Source organism: Gopherus evgoodei, chromosome 3 (assembly GCF_007399415.2).
Source record: "Gopherus evgoodei ecotype Sinaloan lineage chromosome 3, rGopEvg1_v1.p, whole genome shotgun sequence".
NCBI lineage: Eukaryota > Metazoa > Chordata > Testudines > Testudinidae > Gopherus > Gopherus evgoodei.
This window is the reverse complement of record NC_044324.1, coordinates 190060627-190077862: the sequence shown is the minus strand read 5'-3', so window position 1 is coordinate 190077862 and position 17236 is coordinate 190060627. Positions and strand designations below refer to the sequence as shown.

The 17236-nt window shown below is 41.6% G+C and overlaps 2 protein-coding genes across 3 annotated transcripts in view; one reads left to right on the top strand and one right to left on the bottom strand.

Moving 5' to 3' along the window:
* The window catches only part of TTC7A (tetratricopeptide repeat domain 7A), a 302921-nt gene extending 295387 nt beyond the window's left edge, over positions 1 to 7534 (bottom strand). Inside the window, exon 1 of the mRNA XM_030557709.1 lies at positions 7451 to 7534. The gene's annotated coding sequence lies outside the window, so the exon portion shown is untranslated. The remainder of the gene's footprint in view (positions 1 to 7450) is intronic.
* Positions 7535 to 7566: 32 nt separating this feature from the next.
* MCFD2 (multiple coagulation factor deficiency 2) lies at positions 7567 to 14256 on the top strand. 2 transcript variants are annotated; one of them, XM_030557713.1, is made up of 5 exons: positions 7567 to 7667; positions 8448 to 8590; positions 11010 to 11146; positions 11962 to 12121; positions 12745 to 14256. In XM_030557713.1, exons 3-5 carry the CDS (start codon positions 11016 to 11018, stop codon positions 12874 to 12876), a joined length of 423 nt encoding a protein of 140 aa, XP_030413573.1. In that variant the 5' UTR covers positions 7567 to 7667; positions 8448 to 8590; positions 11010 to 11015; the 3' UTR covers positions 12877 to 14256. The 2 variants fall into 2 exon arrangements, with proteins under 2 accessions (XP_030413573.1, XP_030413572.1); XM_030557712.1 differs by lacking the exon at positions 8448 to 8590.
* Positions 14257 to 17236: the final 2980 nt, after the last annotated feature.

The following is a 17236-nucleotide window of genomic DNA, read 5'->3' as shown; positions in this document are numbered from 1 at the left end:
AAAGACTAACAAATTTATTTCAGCATAAGCTTTCGTAGGCTACAGCTCACTTCTTCAGATGCATAGAATGGAACATACAGACAGAAGATATTTATACATACAGAGAACATGAAAAGGTGGAAGTACCCATACCAACTGTAAGAGTCCAATCAATTGAGATGAGCTATCCTCAGCAGGAGAAAAGAAACCTTTGAAGTGATAATTGAGATGACCCATAGAAGGTGTGCGGAGAACTTAACATGGGGAAATAGATTCAATTAGTGTAATAATATGCAAATTAGATACAATTAACTTAGGTTTAAACAGAGACTGGGAATGGTTGGGGCATTCCACTAACTGAATCTATTTCCCCATGTTAAGTTCTCCTCACACCTTCTATGAGTCATCTCGATTATCACTTCAAAGGTTTTTTTCTCCTGCTGACTATAGTTCATCTCAATTGATTGGACTCTTACAGTTGGTATGCGTACTACCACCTTTTCATGTTCTCTGTATGTATAAATATCTTCTACCTGTGTGTTCCATTCTATGAATCCGAAGAAGTGAGCTGTAGCCCATGAAAGCTTATGCTGAAATAAATTTGTTAGTCTCTAAAGTACTCCTGTTCTTTTTGTGGATACAGACTAACACGGCTGCTACTCTGAAACCAGGAATTATATAGTTTGTGCCCAGATTTGTTACACCTGACAGAACTACCCCCACAATAAACATGGCTGTCTCAACTTCTCATTTTCTGGCAGTTAAAACCAAACATTTAAAATCCAACCGTATTTTTAAAAGCAAACTCTTGAGGTCTATTTCACTCCGGAAGTGGTTATTAACTTGAAAACAGGAAGCACCCGTAATGTACCTAGTACTGAAAAGTTTAAACATTAGAACCGTTAGACAATTTAACAATGGGGAAAAAGAGAGGTAGAAAGATAATGGATAGAAGGAACAGAGTGGACAGAGATATTTTTGAGAAGATATTGCTAGCCACAAAATATTACATAGGGGTCCCTAAAGGAACTTACTGATTTCATAAATTGTGATGAACCAAAAGGAAACAAAACAGCATGTCATTTTTGGAAGCCAAAATCGTCTCAGTCTTGCTGTACAAAGAAGGAAATAAATACCTATGGTGTGGAACATCTCTGGGCACACAAGATGAAATGTACTGTCTTTTAATACCTTCTCAGACTCCTACATATGTACTAGGTAAGATATTTTCAGATGTATAGAATGTTGCATTGAGCATTTAACTGGTTTACAAAAAATTAGGATAGCAAGTCTGGCAGAGCTTAAATGTTTGAATGAGCATCCGCACCAAATCTCTAACCCTCTTAGGGTTCATCCATCACTAAGGGGTCTTAATGGTCATCCAGATTTATATTGTCATTCCAAGGGAAACTGATTTCAGTGGTTCTTCTAAAAATTAAGAAACTTTCCTGTCAAGAACAAGTTTATCAAAAGTGGTGCTATTGTGATGCTGGTAGACCAGATGCTAGCTCATATGAAGGTCCCCATGTCTCCATTGAATAACTAACATATACATAGCTGGAATTAGTCTGACTAAGTTGTGTGTTAGTATTGTTAAAACAGGTATTAGAATTCTAATAATGTGTTTAGATTTTATGCAATGCTTATATGTTGCTGCATGTATTAATCTCACTTAACATTAATCTCACATTATAAGGTAATATTTCAGCATTTGCATTGTAAACCTCTAGATCACCTCCCAGGAGAAAGACATTAACTAGTGTAAAGTGCTGATCTCCTACAGAAGGTGTTACTTCCTAGCTGCCAAGGAAGGTCTATCGACAACAGATGGACTAGAGTGGAACATTAAAGAGGACAAAAAACTTTGTTGTTTACTTTCTCCTGCCCCAAAACATGAAGATGAATCTTACAAGTGAATTCATCCCATCAGCTGAGTTTGCAGCTTGAAACAAAAGGGGAAAGATAGACTAAAACCCCCTAACAAGGAGGAACTGTATCTTTATGCTGCTTGGACTCAGGGCAACAGGAATCATAGAATAGAATCATAGAATATCAGGGTTGGAAGGGACCTCAGAAGGTCATCTTCCAACCTCCTACCCAAAGCAGGACCAATCCCCAACTAAATCATCCCAGCCAGGGCTTGGTCAAGCCTGACCTTAAAAACCTCTAAGGAAGGAGATTCCTCCACCTCCTTAAGTAACCCATTCCTGTGCTTCACCACCCTCCTAGTGAAAAAGTTTTTTCTAATATCCACCCTAAACCTCTCCCATTGCAACTTGAGACCATTACTCCTTGTTCTGTCATCTACTACCACTGAGAACAGCCAAGCTCCATCCTCTTTGGAACCCATTTTAAGGTAGTTGAAAGCAGCTATCAAATCCCTCGTCATTCTTCTCTTCTGCAGACTAAAAAATCCCAGTTCCCAAAGCCTCTTCTCATAAATCATGTGCTCCAGCCCCCTAATCATTTTTGTTGCCCTCCGCTGGAGTCTTTCCAATTTTTCCACATCCTTCTTGTAGTGTGTAGTGTACTGGACACAGTACTCCAGATGAGGCCTCACCAGTGTCGAACACTGGGGAATAATCACGTCCCTCGATCTGCTGGCAATGCCCCTACTTATACAGCCCAAAATGCTGTTAGCCTTCTTGGTGACAAGGGCACACTGTCGACTCATATCCAGCTTCTCGTCCACTGTAACCCCTAGGTCCTTCTCTGCAGAACTAATGCCTAGCTGCTCAGTCCCTAGTCTGTAGCAGTGCATGGGATTCTTCCGTCCTAAGTGCAGGACTTTGTACTTGTCCTTGTTGAACCTCATCAGATTTCTTTTGGCCCAATCCTCCAATTTGTCTAGGTCCCTCTGTCATAAACAGATAGCTAAGGGTTAATGTCTCTTTCACCTGAAGCACCTGACCAGAGGACCAATCAGGAAACCGGATTTTTTCAACTTTGGGTGGAGGGAAGTTTGTGTCTGAGTCTTTGTTTTCTGTCTGCCTGCTTTCTCTGAGCTTTGGAGAAGTAGTTCTGCTTTCTAATCTTTTGTTTCTAAGTGTAAGGACAAAGAGATCAGATAGTAAGTTATATGGTTTCTTTTCTTTGGTATTTGCATGAATAAAAGTGCTGGAGTGCTTTGATTTGTATTTTTTTGAATAAGGCTGTTTATTTAATATTTTTTTAAGCAATTGACCCTGTATTTTGTCACCTTAATACAGAGAGACCATTTGTATGTATTTTTCTTTCTTTTTTATATAAAGCTTTCTTTTAAGACCCGTTGGAGTTTTTCTTTACTTCAGGGAAATTGAGTCTGTACTCACCAGGGAATTGGTGGGAGGAAGAAATCAGGGGGGAGATCTGTGTGTGTTGGATTTGCTAGCCTGATTTTGCATTCCCTCTGGGTGAAGAGGAAAGTGCTTTTGTTTCCAGGACTGGAAACGGAGAGGGGGAGTCACTCTGTTTGGATTCACAGAGCTTGTGTCTGTGTATCTCTCCAGGAGCACCTGGAGGGGGGAAGGGAAAAAGGATTATTTCCCTTTGTTGTGAGACTCAAGGAATTTGGGTCTTGTGGTCCCCAGGGAAAGTTTTTTCAGGGGGACCAGAGTGCCCCAAAACACTCTAATTTTTTGGGTGGTGGCAGCAAGTACCAGGTCCAAGCTGGTAGCTAAGCTTGGAGGTTTTCATGCTAACCCCCATATTTTGGATGCTAAGGTCCAAATCTGGGACTAAGGTTATGATACCCTCTGTATGCTATCCCTACCTTCCAGTGTATCTACCACTCCTCCCAGTTTAGTGTCGTCTGCAAACTTGCTGAGAGTGCAGTCCAAACCATCCTCCAGATCATTAATGAATTACTAGACATAAACAAAAGATACCCAATGCTTAGCCTGGGTTAGCCCTAAAGTGCTTGCTTATCATAGAAACTTACATTATTTTGGTAACTTAAGATTGTAATTCATTTCTGTATGTATGTTTACCTGCTTATCTTTGTAAAAAGAATATTAAAGGAACTGGCGCATGAAATTGCAAGCCTGTTAGCAAGAATATTTAATGAATCGGTAAACTCAGGCGTTGTACCGTACGACTGGAGAATTGCTAACATAGTTCCTATCTTTAAGAAAGGGAAAAAAAGTGATCCGAGTAACTATAGGCCTGTTAGTTTGACATCTGTAGTATGTAAGGTCTTGGAAAAAATTTTGAAGGAGAAAGTAGTTAAGGACATTGAGGTCAATGGTAATTGGGACAAGTTACAACATGGTTTTACTAAAGGTAGATTGTGCCAAACCAACCTGACGACCTTCTTTGAGAAGGTGACAGATTATTTAGACAAAGGAAATGCAGTAGACCTAATTTACCTCAATTTCAGTAAGGCATTTGACACGGTTCCACATAGGGAATTATTAGTTAAATTGGAGAAGATGGGGATCAATATGAAAATTGAAAGGTGGATAAAGAACTGGTTAAAGGGGAGATTACAACGGGTAGTGCTGAAGGGTGAACTGTCAGGCTGGAAGGAGGTTACTAGTGGAGTTCCCCAAGGATCAGTTTTGGGACCAATCTTATTTAACCTTTTTATTACTGACCTTGGCACAAAAAGCGGGAATATGCTAATAAAGTCTGCGGATGACACAAAGCTGGGAGGTATTGCTAACACAGAGAAGGACCGGGATATCACACAGGAAGATCTGGATGACCTTGTAAACTGGAGGAATAGTAATAGGATGAAATTTAATAGTGAAAAGGGCAAGGTCATGCACTTAGGGATTAATAATAAGAATTTTAGATATACATTGGGGACACATCAGTTGGAAGCAACAGAGGAGGAGAAGGACCATGGAGTATTGGTTGATCACAGGATGACTATGAGCCGCCAATGTGATATGGCTGTTAAAAAAGCTAATGTGGTTTTAGGATGCATCAGGCGAGGTATTTCCAGCAAAGATAAGGAGGTGTTAGTACCGTTATATAAGGCACTGGTGACCTCATCTGGAATATTGTGTGCAGTTCTGGTCTCCCATGTTTAAGAAGGATGAATTCAAACTGGAACAGGTTCAGAGACGGGCTACTAGGATGATCCGAGGAATGGAAAAGCTGCCTTATGAAAGGAGACTCAAAGACCTTGACTTCTTTAGCCTAGCCAAAAGAAGGCTGAGGGGGGACATGCTTGCTCTTTATAACTATATCAGAGGAATTAATATTAGGGAGGGAGAGGAATTATTTAAGCTTAGTACCAATGTAGACACAAGAACAAATGGGTATAAACTGGACACTAGGAAGTTTAGACTTGAAATTAGACGAAGGTTTCTAACCATTAGAGGAGTGAAGTACTGGAATAGCCTTCCAAGGGGAGTAGTGGGGGCAAAAGACATATCTGGCTTTAAGACTAAACTTGATAAGTTTATGGAAGGGATGGTATGATGGGATAGCTTAATTTTGGCAACTGATCTTTGATTATCAGCAGATAAGTATGCCTAGTGGTCTGTGATGGGATGTTGGACGGGATGGGATCTGAGTTACTGCAGAGAATTCTTTCCTGAGTGCTGGCTGGTGAGTCTTGCCCACATGCTCAGGGTTTAGCTGATCGCCATATTTGGGGTCAGGAAGGAATTTTCCTCCAGGGCAGATTGGCAGAGGCCCTGGAGGTTTTTCACCTTTCTCTGCAGCGTGGGGCCTGGGACACTTGCTGGTGGATTCTCTGCAGCTTGAGGTCTTCAAACCACAATTTGAAGACTTCAATAACTCGGACATAGGTTAGCAGTTTGTTATAGAAGTGGATGGGTAGGGTTCTGTGGCCTGCTTTGTGCAGGAGGTCAGACTAGATGATCATATTCGTCCCTTCTGACCCTAAAGTCCATGAGTCTAAAAACTCTCTTATTTCATTTTCCTATATATCTTTACATAGTCTATTATAGGATCGGCTACAAGCATTGTCTTTGGTGTGAGAACTAAAATGCAACTGACCTGGGGTAAGTGACTGATCTTTTAAGACTGAGAGAAACCTGAATATTGCTGTGATCCTTGGTAAGAGGCCATCTATCACAAAGGTAGGCTTACTTGAGTGGCAAGACAATTGGAGTACCCCGGCAGACTATCTGTGACTACATGTTAAGGCTATTATAGTGCCTGAGGAGTTTACACTTAATAATTGGTTGGTGAAATCTAAGTATAGCAATCAGAACCAGTTTAGAGTTTGGGCCCTTTTTCCTAAGTCTGCCCTGAGGTTGGCACTAATACTCTTGAGACACTGCAGGACAGCTTGGTAGCTATACTTTTCAACTGGTCTTTCCTTCATTACTATATCTGGCTCATAAAGAAGAATAAGTCAATAAAGTTAGTCTAATAACTAACAGAGAAAAATGTGATGAATGCTTACAAAGGCAAAAAGACTGAACAGACTTCTTGAGAGTCAAAATTTCTAGAAGAAACAGGAAGTGGACGAGTACAATGTAAACAAAGGGAACACAAGGGAGATGATGTGACAATGCATATAAAAAATATTAAGTTACTGATACAAAAAAGCAAAGAACATGGGCAATCACATCTGAAGCAATCAAACTAGTGTGCTCCAGAAACATGATAAACACAACCATCAACTGTAAGGTGAAGGGTGAAGAGCTTCTAGAACCAATGACAAAAGAACAAGCCTCCACATACAAACACGCACATAAAGTATGAGGGAGAAAAAAATCTACACTAGAAATCCCCAAACCAGTGGTACCCCAACCTTCACCCACAAACCAAACCCACTTGTTGTGACAGGAGGAACTGTCTAACTCAGCAGATTATGCAGATGTTCAAACAATGGCTGTATATGGCCTGCTGGGCATGGCAGAGCTCTGCAGGCTTGGTACCCCCTTGCTGGGGCTGGGATGTAAATGGCCATACTCGCCTGTTGCAGACCGTCACCCCTCTCCATTCCAACCTGCCTTGCCCAGCACTGCAATGGTTACCAAGCAGAGCCTGCCCACAAAACTGGAACAAACGCTGTGAATGTGCTTATTTTATGGGTGTTTCAATGGCATTTTTCAAACTGGGCCATGCACAGTGACACCGACTCATGTGTGGCAACAGTGTGAGAAGCAGAGCCGGGCTTCTCCCACCCTAGGCTTCCTGAAGCCTCAGGCAGCCACTGGGCCAGGCTGGGCTGGGACACCTTGGGGGGGGGGGGGAAGGGGACCCCCAACTAGCCCTGCTGGCAGACTGGCCCAGCAGGGCTCAGGACATGTCAGTCCCCAGGGCCAAAGGACAGGTGGCTCCCACAGGATCACACCCCCGCCTCGCTGGTGCCAAGCCCACCCCCGGGATACACAGCCTCGCCCACCTGACCACAAGCGGCAGCAGTGGCGAGAGGCGCACGGAGAGAAGCAGGCGGGGGGAGTCAGAGTGGGAAAGGGCGGGAGGGGTGGAGTCACGGAGGAGGCGGGGTACAAGGGAGGGGGGCGTGTCAAGCCGAGCACCTGACCCCTCCCCTCTACCCCACCTGTCCCTTTGTTTTCGTTACACGTGGAATTTCCAGGAGCCGTGACGTCCCCCAAGCCTGGGCAGACGGAAGCCAATGGGCGGGAGGGGGTGTGGCAAGACGCGAGCGTGCGTCGGGTCAAAGATGAACCTGGGGATGGTGGCTGACCTGGCCCAATCCCTATCGCACCTGCTTGTGACTTCGCGCCCTGTCCTGGGACATTGTACCTGCGAAGCCGGTGAGTGCGGGGCCGTTCCTCACACCGCGGGGAGTCAGGGCGGGGGGGCCGCCACAGCCTCAGCGCTCAGCGGCGGGGACCGGCCGCTGGCCGGGCTGAGCTCGGGTGCGATGAGTTTGTGACGGGCTGGCGGAGCCGGAGCAGCCGCAGGCGGTGTCAGCGGCCGGGGTAGGAACCTACCTCTGCCCGCCCGCTCCCTGTGATCTCCCGCGCTGGGTGCCCCCCACATCGGGCAAGACGTCACGGGGCGAGAGGCGCGGAGGGAGCCGGCCCAGGTGACTCGCCCAGGATCAATGGCAGAGTCCTAGTCACGCGAGGCCCCCTTTGTCCCCTGCCGCCGGGGAGGCCTCAGGGCCATGACGTGGGGTGGTGTGTTTGGGGGCGTCTAGTAGCAGGAGTAGGGCTAGAGTAACATGTAGGTGGAAACGTGCCCTGGCGTTGCTTTTTGGCCCTGGCAGCGAAAGCAATTAACTGAAATGAATGAATAATCCTGCAGTCACTGCTCACGTGCCTCCTGGTCACTTTTCCTGCTAATCGTTTGTAAATTGTAGTGAGGTTGAGTAGTGATGCTGTATTTTTATTTTTTAGAAAGCTTCAACTCATTAAGGCGAACGTCTGGATTTCAGTACATTTTAAACTAAAATGTTTTAAATAGGCATGTCCCTTACAAGCTAACAGTAGGAGATGTTCAGGATTCTCTGTGAAAATCTCTGCTGGTGTAAGTGAAATGAAGTCAGGGGAATTATGTCTGCAGAAAACTTGGTCCTCTTTTATTCTCAGTTTACAGCGGGGGAAACTGAAGCAGAGAATTTGAGAGTTGCTATATATCATGTAGTGAATCAGTGGCAGAGGTGACAACAGAACTCAAGCTTTCCTGGATCATCCTACATGTCTAAACAAAAGTTGATCTTCTTTAACTGAAGGTGGTTTTGTTTGTTTTTAAACTTTTGTGGATGCTCTATTTTCAATGTAAAAATTTCTTATTTCGGTTAAACTGTTCCTGAGTGCCAAAAACTAAACAAATCAGTCACATGTGTACCTAAATAATAGTTTGCACTAGTGTAAAGTATAACACTTTAAATTCATCCCTTCTGTAATACTGGTGCCACTTTCTCATGGAGAGAAGACCTTAGAAACCACTGAAGCAAAAATGAAATTAATCACTCATTGAACAGCATGTGAATATGGGTGTTTTCCACCAGTTTAACTAAGGCCATGTCTACACTAGAGAGCTTAGTGGTACAACTGTACTGATACAGTGGCATCACTGTAAGATCTCCTGTGTAGCCGCTCTATCCCAATGGGACAGTGCTCTCCTGTCAATATAATTAAACCACCCCTAACGGGCGGCGGTAGCTATGTTGGTGGAAGAGCATCTTCGCCAACGTTGCACTGTCCGCACCACAGCTTCTGTTGGTGTAACTTAGTCACTTAAGAGAGTGGATTTTTTCACACCCCTGAGCAACACAAGTTATATCAACAAAAATGCTAGTGTAGATATAGCCTTAATCTTAGTTTAAAAACAGTTCTAAATTAAACCAGTGCAACTTTCTCATCTAGATAAAGCCTCTGACCATGCTGCCTCTAACCTATAACTTTTTTCAGTCCAAACACAATTAGCTAAATGATTTGCTGCTGTGCTATTTTATGTGTCTATAGTCTTTCAGAATGCTGTTGTACATGTGGCACCACTGGAGTGCTGTCTTGCCTTGTACACCAGACACACCATACCTGTTAATGAATTGTAGCAAACCAATTAGTGAATTGCAGTCTTAAGGATTGTGGGATTTGTTCTAAACAGAAGGATTCAGTTCATCTTTCAATGAGCAATTACAGTGATCCGAAGAAGTGAGCTGTAGCTCACAAAAGCTCAGGCTGAAATAAATAAATAAATAAATAAAGTCTCTAAGGTGCCACAAGTACTTCTGTCCTTTTTACAGTGATTATGTTAGTGTCCTGATGAAAAGATGTTTTTTTTTTCCTTGCTGTTTTTTCTGTTATCAAAGACAAAGAAGATGGTTCAAGGGACCTGTGAAGAAATATTTGATCCATTTCAAATGCCTAGTTAATAAAAACTAATATTTTCCTAAGTTATGCAAACTCCGTGTAGCATGCTGGCAGTAAGCCATAGAATTGTGAAAGCTGCCATTAGTATATGCATCTCTGGAACTACTAACTGACCTGCTACTGCAGCTCAAAGTGATAGCAAACCTTCTGACAAACAAATAGTAATAGCAAATAGGTAAATATCACTTTGTACTTCTATCTTAGTCCTGATTTATTACAGGCATTGACTCTTCAGGGACCTTTCTGAAAAAGTACATCAGTGTTGTTTCATGGTAGTGTTCATCTTTATAATTTTTTCCTAGTTCTTATTAATCCATTCTGTATGAAGCACTTATTTTGCTTTCACCTATATTAAATTCCATTACTTATGCCATGATTTGTGATTTATACTTTTTCATGAGAAAGCTACATTAATGAGTGCCAAGTGTTTCAATAGTGTATCAAATTTTTGTACACTAATTACATATTATATCATAGCAAAATACTGGACACATCACCCTAGAATTTGGGTAGTGGCACTACACTTTCAAAATAGCCACTTTGTCACTGAACAGAGCCACAAAAGAATTGAAACACAGACTACAATAACATATGAACTCTATTAACCAACAGTGCATTATAAAATTATTTAAGGTTCATTAATGTAGCCTAATAAAACTTAGCTTTGACTGTTGAAATTTTATCATTGGTTTAAAAAAATCTTTCTTTAGATGTCTGTTCTAATTTTAAACTGGTATTTGAGCATTTCCACTGCTGCTCTTTTTTTTTTTTAATATTTCCAGTAGTGTTTATGATCTTGTGCAACACCTTTATTCAAACTCAAGAAAGGAGACATACTTGGACCAATTGAGATTTTAGGAAAATACTGTAAAATGCATCTAGGCTGTTTGACTAGAAGACACTTAGAGTCACAAGTAATTGTTGTGGCTTTGGCTTCTGGGAAGATTAGCAGCTGCATATTTCCAACCTGAAAATGTAGTTTCTGAGAATTATCCCAGATGTTTGGTTTTTTTTAATTGGCTTTTGGAGAGACTGAAGAAATTCTTGGTTGCAGCCCTTCCATTTTCTGATGGGGAAAATACTAGACATTACACCCAGTTTTATAGCCTAGCACAAAAAGTGTGCTTTTTAAGTAGTATTAATGAAAAATATACTTGCATCCTACAATTTTATTAGGGATTTTATATGCTCATTATGTTCATTACATTGGAAAATCTTGCATTTTATTGAGTGTATTTTTCATATGTATTAATGTATATATTTTCCTCTTGCTAGGAGATCATGATGGCTTCAAGGATGTTTAGCATATATTTGCTATTCTGTCTAGTGTCTGCATTCTTGATCTCCTCTGTAGCTGAGGAGAGTCATCAAGCAAATATTCACCTTGATAAGAACCTAGTACAAGACAAAGAGTATGTATTTTGCATTCTGTAAATGTAAATGTGTATTGCTCAGTCATTCACTTTGAACTTGGAGACTCCAGTATACCATGAGATTCAGGAGCCTGGTAGCCCTGTCTACACAGTATGGAGAATCTCTTAGCTATACACACTGTTATTCCTTGTATGTACTGGCCATGGAAAACATTCTGGGGGGAAGTGTATATTATGAACACTTATGGGGTGAGATTCTCATCCTCTCTCCTCTTTACAGTGGATAGAAAAGCCAGATCATCCTAAAGGGGCCCTAAAAGCTGATGGTGGGTAAGGATTCACCCAGTACAGGTTGTGTGGAAGACAGTCATGAGGAGATATACCTATCTCATAGAGCTGGAAGGGACCCTGAAAAGTCATTGAGTTCAGCCCCCTGTCTTCACTAGCGGGACCGAGTACTGATTTTGCCCCAGATCCCTAAGTGGCCCCTGCAAGGATTGAACTCATAACCCTGGGTTTAGCAGGCCAGTGCTTAAACCACTGAGCTATCCCTCCCACCTCAAAGGAGATAGCCTTGGGAGGCTACTGTAACTTAGGTGGGCCCCCAGCACTGTCTAAATTATATCAGAGATCTCTCTAGCCCCTTTAGCATATCAGTATCAAGAGGGCACAATGGTGGCTTAGAACCAGCATACACTTGCAGACCAGGGGGAGAGAAGATCTGTGCCACATATCTAAGAGATTCAATACAGAAACTCATCCAAAGTGTTGTAGACTATTTCCCTGATCAAAGAACAGTTAAATATAAACAGGCCTTTAAATATTAACTAGCTGGCATTACTTTTTATTTTCAGCCACATCATGGAACACTTAGAAGGTGTAATTGACAAACCAGAATCTGAGATGTCCCCACAGGAGTTGCAGCTCCATTACTTCAAAATGCATGATTATGATGGCAATAATTTACTTGATGGATTAGAACTTGCCACTGCTATATCACATGTACATAAAGAGGTGAGCAGTATTTATAACAGCCCATGTGTCTCTTCTAAATAATGAGTTCTCAAAAGTAGTTCCAATTAGAACATGTATTTTCTGTGTAGTCATATTTTCTGTAATATCAGTCTTATTTAGTGTTATAAAAGTACTAAGTAAACTATATCTGTAACTTTACAATCATTGCTCCAGAGAGGCCCTATCCTAGCTTAGCGTTGTGGCCTGCTAGGGTGAATGTGGCCTGGAAGAGCATGATGACTATGCAGAGGAGAGAACAGCCTGGAGGGCAGAGGTAGAAAGGGGAGTTACTAGTTGTATGAACAGTATGTTATAGTGCTGTTGTGAAACATGCCTCTCTGCTGCAAGTCTGTATCTCCACCTCTTCAGGTTGGCAGCCCCTTATTTGAAGTCAAATATTTTCAAAACCCTCTTACACCTACTATAAAAGTATGTTATAGGGGTGGGTGGGTGTGTACTAGTTTTAAGAGAGTGATAGAGAATATTTGACCTTGAAGAATAACTGTAAGTGGAATGAGGGAGCCAGATATTCTTTGCTTTAGATGTAATACAACTTTCAGCCTTCCTTGGCACTGCAACCCACTGATTGAGAGGAACTGCTGTAACTAATGTCCTTCTCGTAGGAAGGTGGTGAACACTCCCAGGCAATGAAAGAAGAGGAGTTAATTAGTCTAATTGATGATGTCTTACGAGATGATGACAAAAATAACGATGGATACATTGATTATGCTGAGTTTGCAAAATCACTGGAATAAGTGTTTGGGTTTTTTTTTAATTTCTTCTAGTTACATGCAAATGTGACCCAGTATAATGTGACTTATTACAGTCTATTATAAACTAATTGTACAAGCCACCCTCTGTGCAGTATTCATGGTAGGAAGATATGTTCTTATTCCACTCTAATTCTTTAGGTTGAAATATCTGTGTTAGTGAAGAAAGAACACTACATACATCAGAAGTGATGGAATTACACTTGACTAAAAGTAACTAGCTATCTCAATCTTGAAAGTGCTAATTTGAAAAATTACTAATTACATATGCTTCAGCATCAGTTGGCCAACTATTTTACATTCCTAGTATAAGGATAGAGGAAAATAGTCTACTTTCTCACTATCAGTTAAGAGCCCTAATTTAGAAAATGCCAGGAAAGCAAGAAAATATGAACACGTGACTGTAGTGCTCCTTTACTAGAAAAATTCTTCCTAGCTCCACATTAAACATACAACTTACCAGAAATAAAACTTGTATATAAGTACAAAAATTCAAAACATAGAAATAATAAGATAAAAAAGATTGAATGTGGTTTATGAACTTTTAAATGACAATACCCTATGGAGTTCAAGTCTTGCAAAAATAAATATTTTTAATACCCATTTATATTTTTCAACTTCCTCCCATAGGTCAGGTTTTTCTATAGGTAGTACTTTACTGGATTTTTCTCTACCCTAAATGGTCTTTTTAAGAAAACATTAGTATTTTTTATTACATTTATTGCTGTAGCATTTAATAGAATAGTTTCTGAAAATTCATTTTGAAGTTCATGTTATCAAATTGGTTTAATACAACACTTCTGTTTAGTTTTTTCTATACCAGGGACTGCTCTTATGTTATAGTATTATTCAGCACAACAGTATAATCTAAGACAGTAATACTGCCTTGTTAAGGTTCATATTGATGTATCTTGACACACATGGTGTTATTTTTAGACAAAATACAAAGTATTTCATTACTAACACTTTGAACAGTTTAAATATACTTGAATTATCTGCTTACGAAAATGGTCGTAGGAGTATTTTCAATGTTTTGGTTCAACAAGACTCAAGTCAAGCAGATTTAAGTACAGAAGTGGTGTGCTGCTGCTTTTTTTTGACACTGTCTTAAGTGTAGCTTAAAAATCTTAGTGTATCAAGCAGTCAGGTTCATGACAAAGAATCTAAATGCAGGCTTTTCTGTAAAGACATTTTCTGTATAAAACTGTTCTTATGAGGAAAAATGCATTTGTAAAGTTTCCTGTTTAAATGTTTGTGCAATGAAAACGGTGGGTCAGATTCTTGTGATATTTCCTTATTTTGACAGATTTGTATAATGGCTTATGCGGGATATACAAGCAATAAAATTTTGAAGCTGATGCAATAGCTTGAAGTTGAAAGAATTATACAAGAATACTTTCCACTTAAATTCTTCAGGGCGGAAAAAAAATCTACCCGATTCTACCAGCTGAATTTCCTTGCTCCTATTATTTGTATTACTGTAGTGAACAGGGTCCCTAATCATGGAGTAGGACTGCATTATGCTTTGTATTGTACAATATAGAACAAAAGATGATCTTTGCCCCAAGAAGTTTAAGACAAGAGACTGACAAATGGAGGAAGTACAAGGAAACAATGAGACAGTATTGGTAAGCATAATAAGTAGTGGTGCTAGCACACCAGTGCCCTAACCTTGTTTCTCATGTACCTAAAAAAAAATATGAATAAAAACCAGTCTGGGGATATGACCCTCTTTGCTCGATAAAATCATCATTTCTGGGAGCATGTAGCTTTACAAAGATTCTTCTCAGTGAGGTTATCTTGATAAAATTAATAAGTCAGTTCACTTTAGACAATTGAAAAAGTCAACTCTAGTGCCCATCTAGGAGGTCATCTAGTCTAACCCCCTCCTCAAAGCAGGACCAACCCCAACTAAATCATCCCAGCCTGGGCTTTATCAAGCTAGGCCTCATAAAACACTAAGGATAGAGGTTCCGCTACCTCCCTAGGTAGTGCTTCACCATCCTCTTAGTGAAATAGTTTTTTCTAATATCTAACCTAGACATCCCCCCACTGCAACTTGAGACCATTGCTCCTTGTTTTGTCATCTGCCACCACTAAGAACAGGCTAGCTCCATCCTCTTTGGAACCCCCTTTCAGGTAGCTGAAGGCTGCTGTCAAATCCCCCCTCTCCTTTTCTGAAGACTAGCTAAGCCCAGTTTCCTCAGCCTACTCTAATCATTTTTGTTGCCCTCCACTGGACTCTCCAATTTGTCCATATCCTTTCTGTAGTGTGGGGACCAAAACTGGATGGAATACTCCAGATCTGGCCTCACCAGTGCCGAATGGAGGGGAATAATCACTTCCCTCAATCTGCTGGTAATGCTCCTACTAATGCAGCCCAATATGCCATTAGCGTTCTTGGCAACAAGGGAACACTGACTCATATCCAGCTTCTCGTCCACTGTAACCCCCAGGTCCTTTTCTGCAGACCTGCCTCTTAGCCAGTCATTCCCCAGCTTGTAAGCAGTGCATGGGATTCTTCCGTCCTAAGTGCCAGACTCTGCACTTGTCCTTGTTGATCTTCATCAGATTTCTTTTTGCCCAATCCTTCAATTTATCTAGGTCACTCTGGACCCTATCCCTACCCTCCACAGTATTTACCTCTCCCCACAGCTTAGTGTCATCCACAAACTTGCTGAGGGTGCAATCCATCCCGTCATGCAGATCATTAATAGAGACGTTGAACAAACCCAGCCCCAGGACTGATCCCTGGGGCACTCTGCTTGATAACGACTGACAACTATACATCTAGCTGTTGATCACTACCCATTGAGACCGATGATCTAATGAGCTTTCTATCCACCTTATAGTCCATTCATCCAATCCATACTTTTTTAACTTGCTGGCAAGAATACTGCGGGAGACTGTAGCAAAAGCTTTGCTAAAGTCGAGGTATATCCACAGAGCCAGTTATCTCATCATAGAAGGCAATCAGGTTGGTCAGGCATGACTTGCTCTTGGTGAATCCATGTCGACTGTTCCCGATCACCTTTCTCTCCTTCAAGTGCTTCAAGATGGATTCCTTAAGGACCTGCTCCATGATTTTTCCAGGGACTGAGGTGAAGCTATAGGTCCCTGGATTCTCCTTCTTACCTTTTTTAAAGGTGGGCACTATATTTGCCTTTTTCCAATTGTCCGGGACCTCTCCTGATCACCACAAGTTTTCAAAGATAATGACCAATGGCTCTGCAAACACATCAGCAAACTCCCTCAGCACCCTCAGGTGCATTGTCCAGCTTTTCTAAATAGTCCTTAACCTGTTCTTTCCCCACTAAATGCTGCTCACCTCCTCCCCATACTATGCTGCCCAATGCAGAAGTCTGGGAGCTGACCTTGTTCTGTGAAGACCGAGGCAAAAAAAGCATTGAGTACTTCAGCTTTTTCCACATCATCTGTCACTAGTTGGCCTCCAGGGTCGGCTCTAGGCATGAGCATTCCAAGCATGTGCTTGGGGGGGCACTTTACAAGGGGTGGCACTGCAGCTTTTTTGTTTCTTTGTTTGTTTTGTTTCCTTTGGCAATGGCACTCCGGCCCCCCTTTTTTAATTTATTTTTAATTTAATTTTATTTTTTTGCTTGGGGCGGTAAAAAACCTGGAGCCGGCCCTGGTGGCCTCCCCCATTCAGTAGGGGTCCCACACTTTCCCTAACTACCTTCTTGTTGCTAATAGACTTGTAGGAACCCTTCTTGTTACACTTCACATCGCTTGCTAACTGCAACTCCAATTGTGCTTTGGCCTTCCTGATTACACTCCTGCATGCTCGAGCAATATTTTTATACTTCTCACTAGTCATTTGTCCAAGTTTCCACTTCTTGTAAGCTTCCTTTTTGTGTTTAAGCTCTCCGAAGATTTCTCTCTTAAGCCAAGCGGTCGCCTGCCATATTTGCTATTCTTTCTGCACAGTGGGATGGTTTGTCCCTGTGCCCTCTATAAGGCTTCTTTAAAATACAGCCAGCTCTCCTGGACTCCTTTCCCCCTCTTCTTAGCCTCCCAGGGGATCCTGCCCATGAGTTCCCTGAAGGAGTCAAAGTCTGCTTTTCTGAAGTTTAGGGTCCATATTCTTCTGCTCTCCTTTCTTCCTTTGTCAGAAGAAGAAGTGGGACCGCTAAACACTGAGGATGGAAAGGAGGTTAAGGATAACCTAGGCATGGCCCAATATCTAAATAAGTACTTTGCCTCCGTCTTTAATAAGGCTAATGAGGAGCTTAGGGATAATGGAAGGATGACAAACGGGAATGAGGATATGGAGGTGGATATTACCACATCTGAGGCAGAAGCCAAACTGGAACAGCTTTAATGAGAC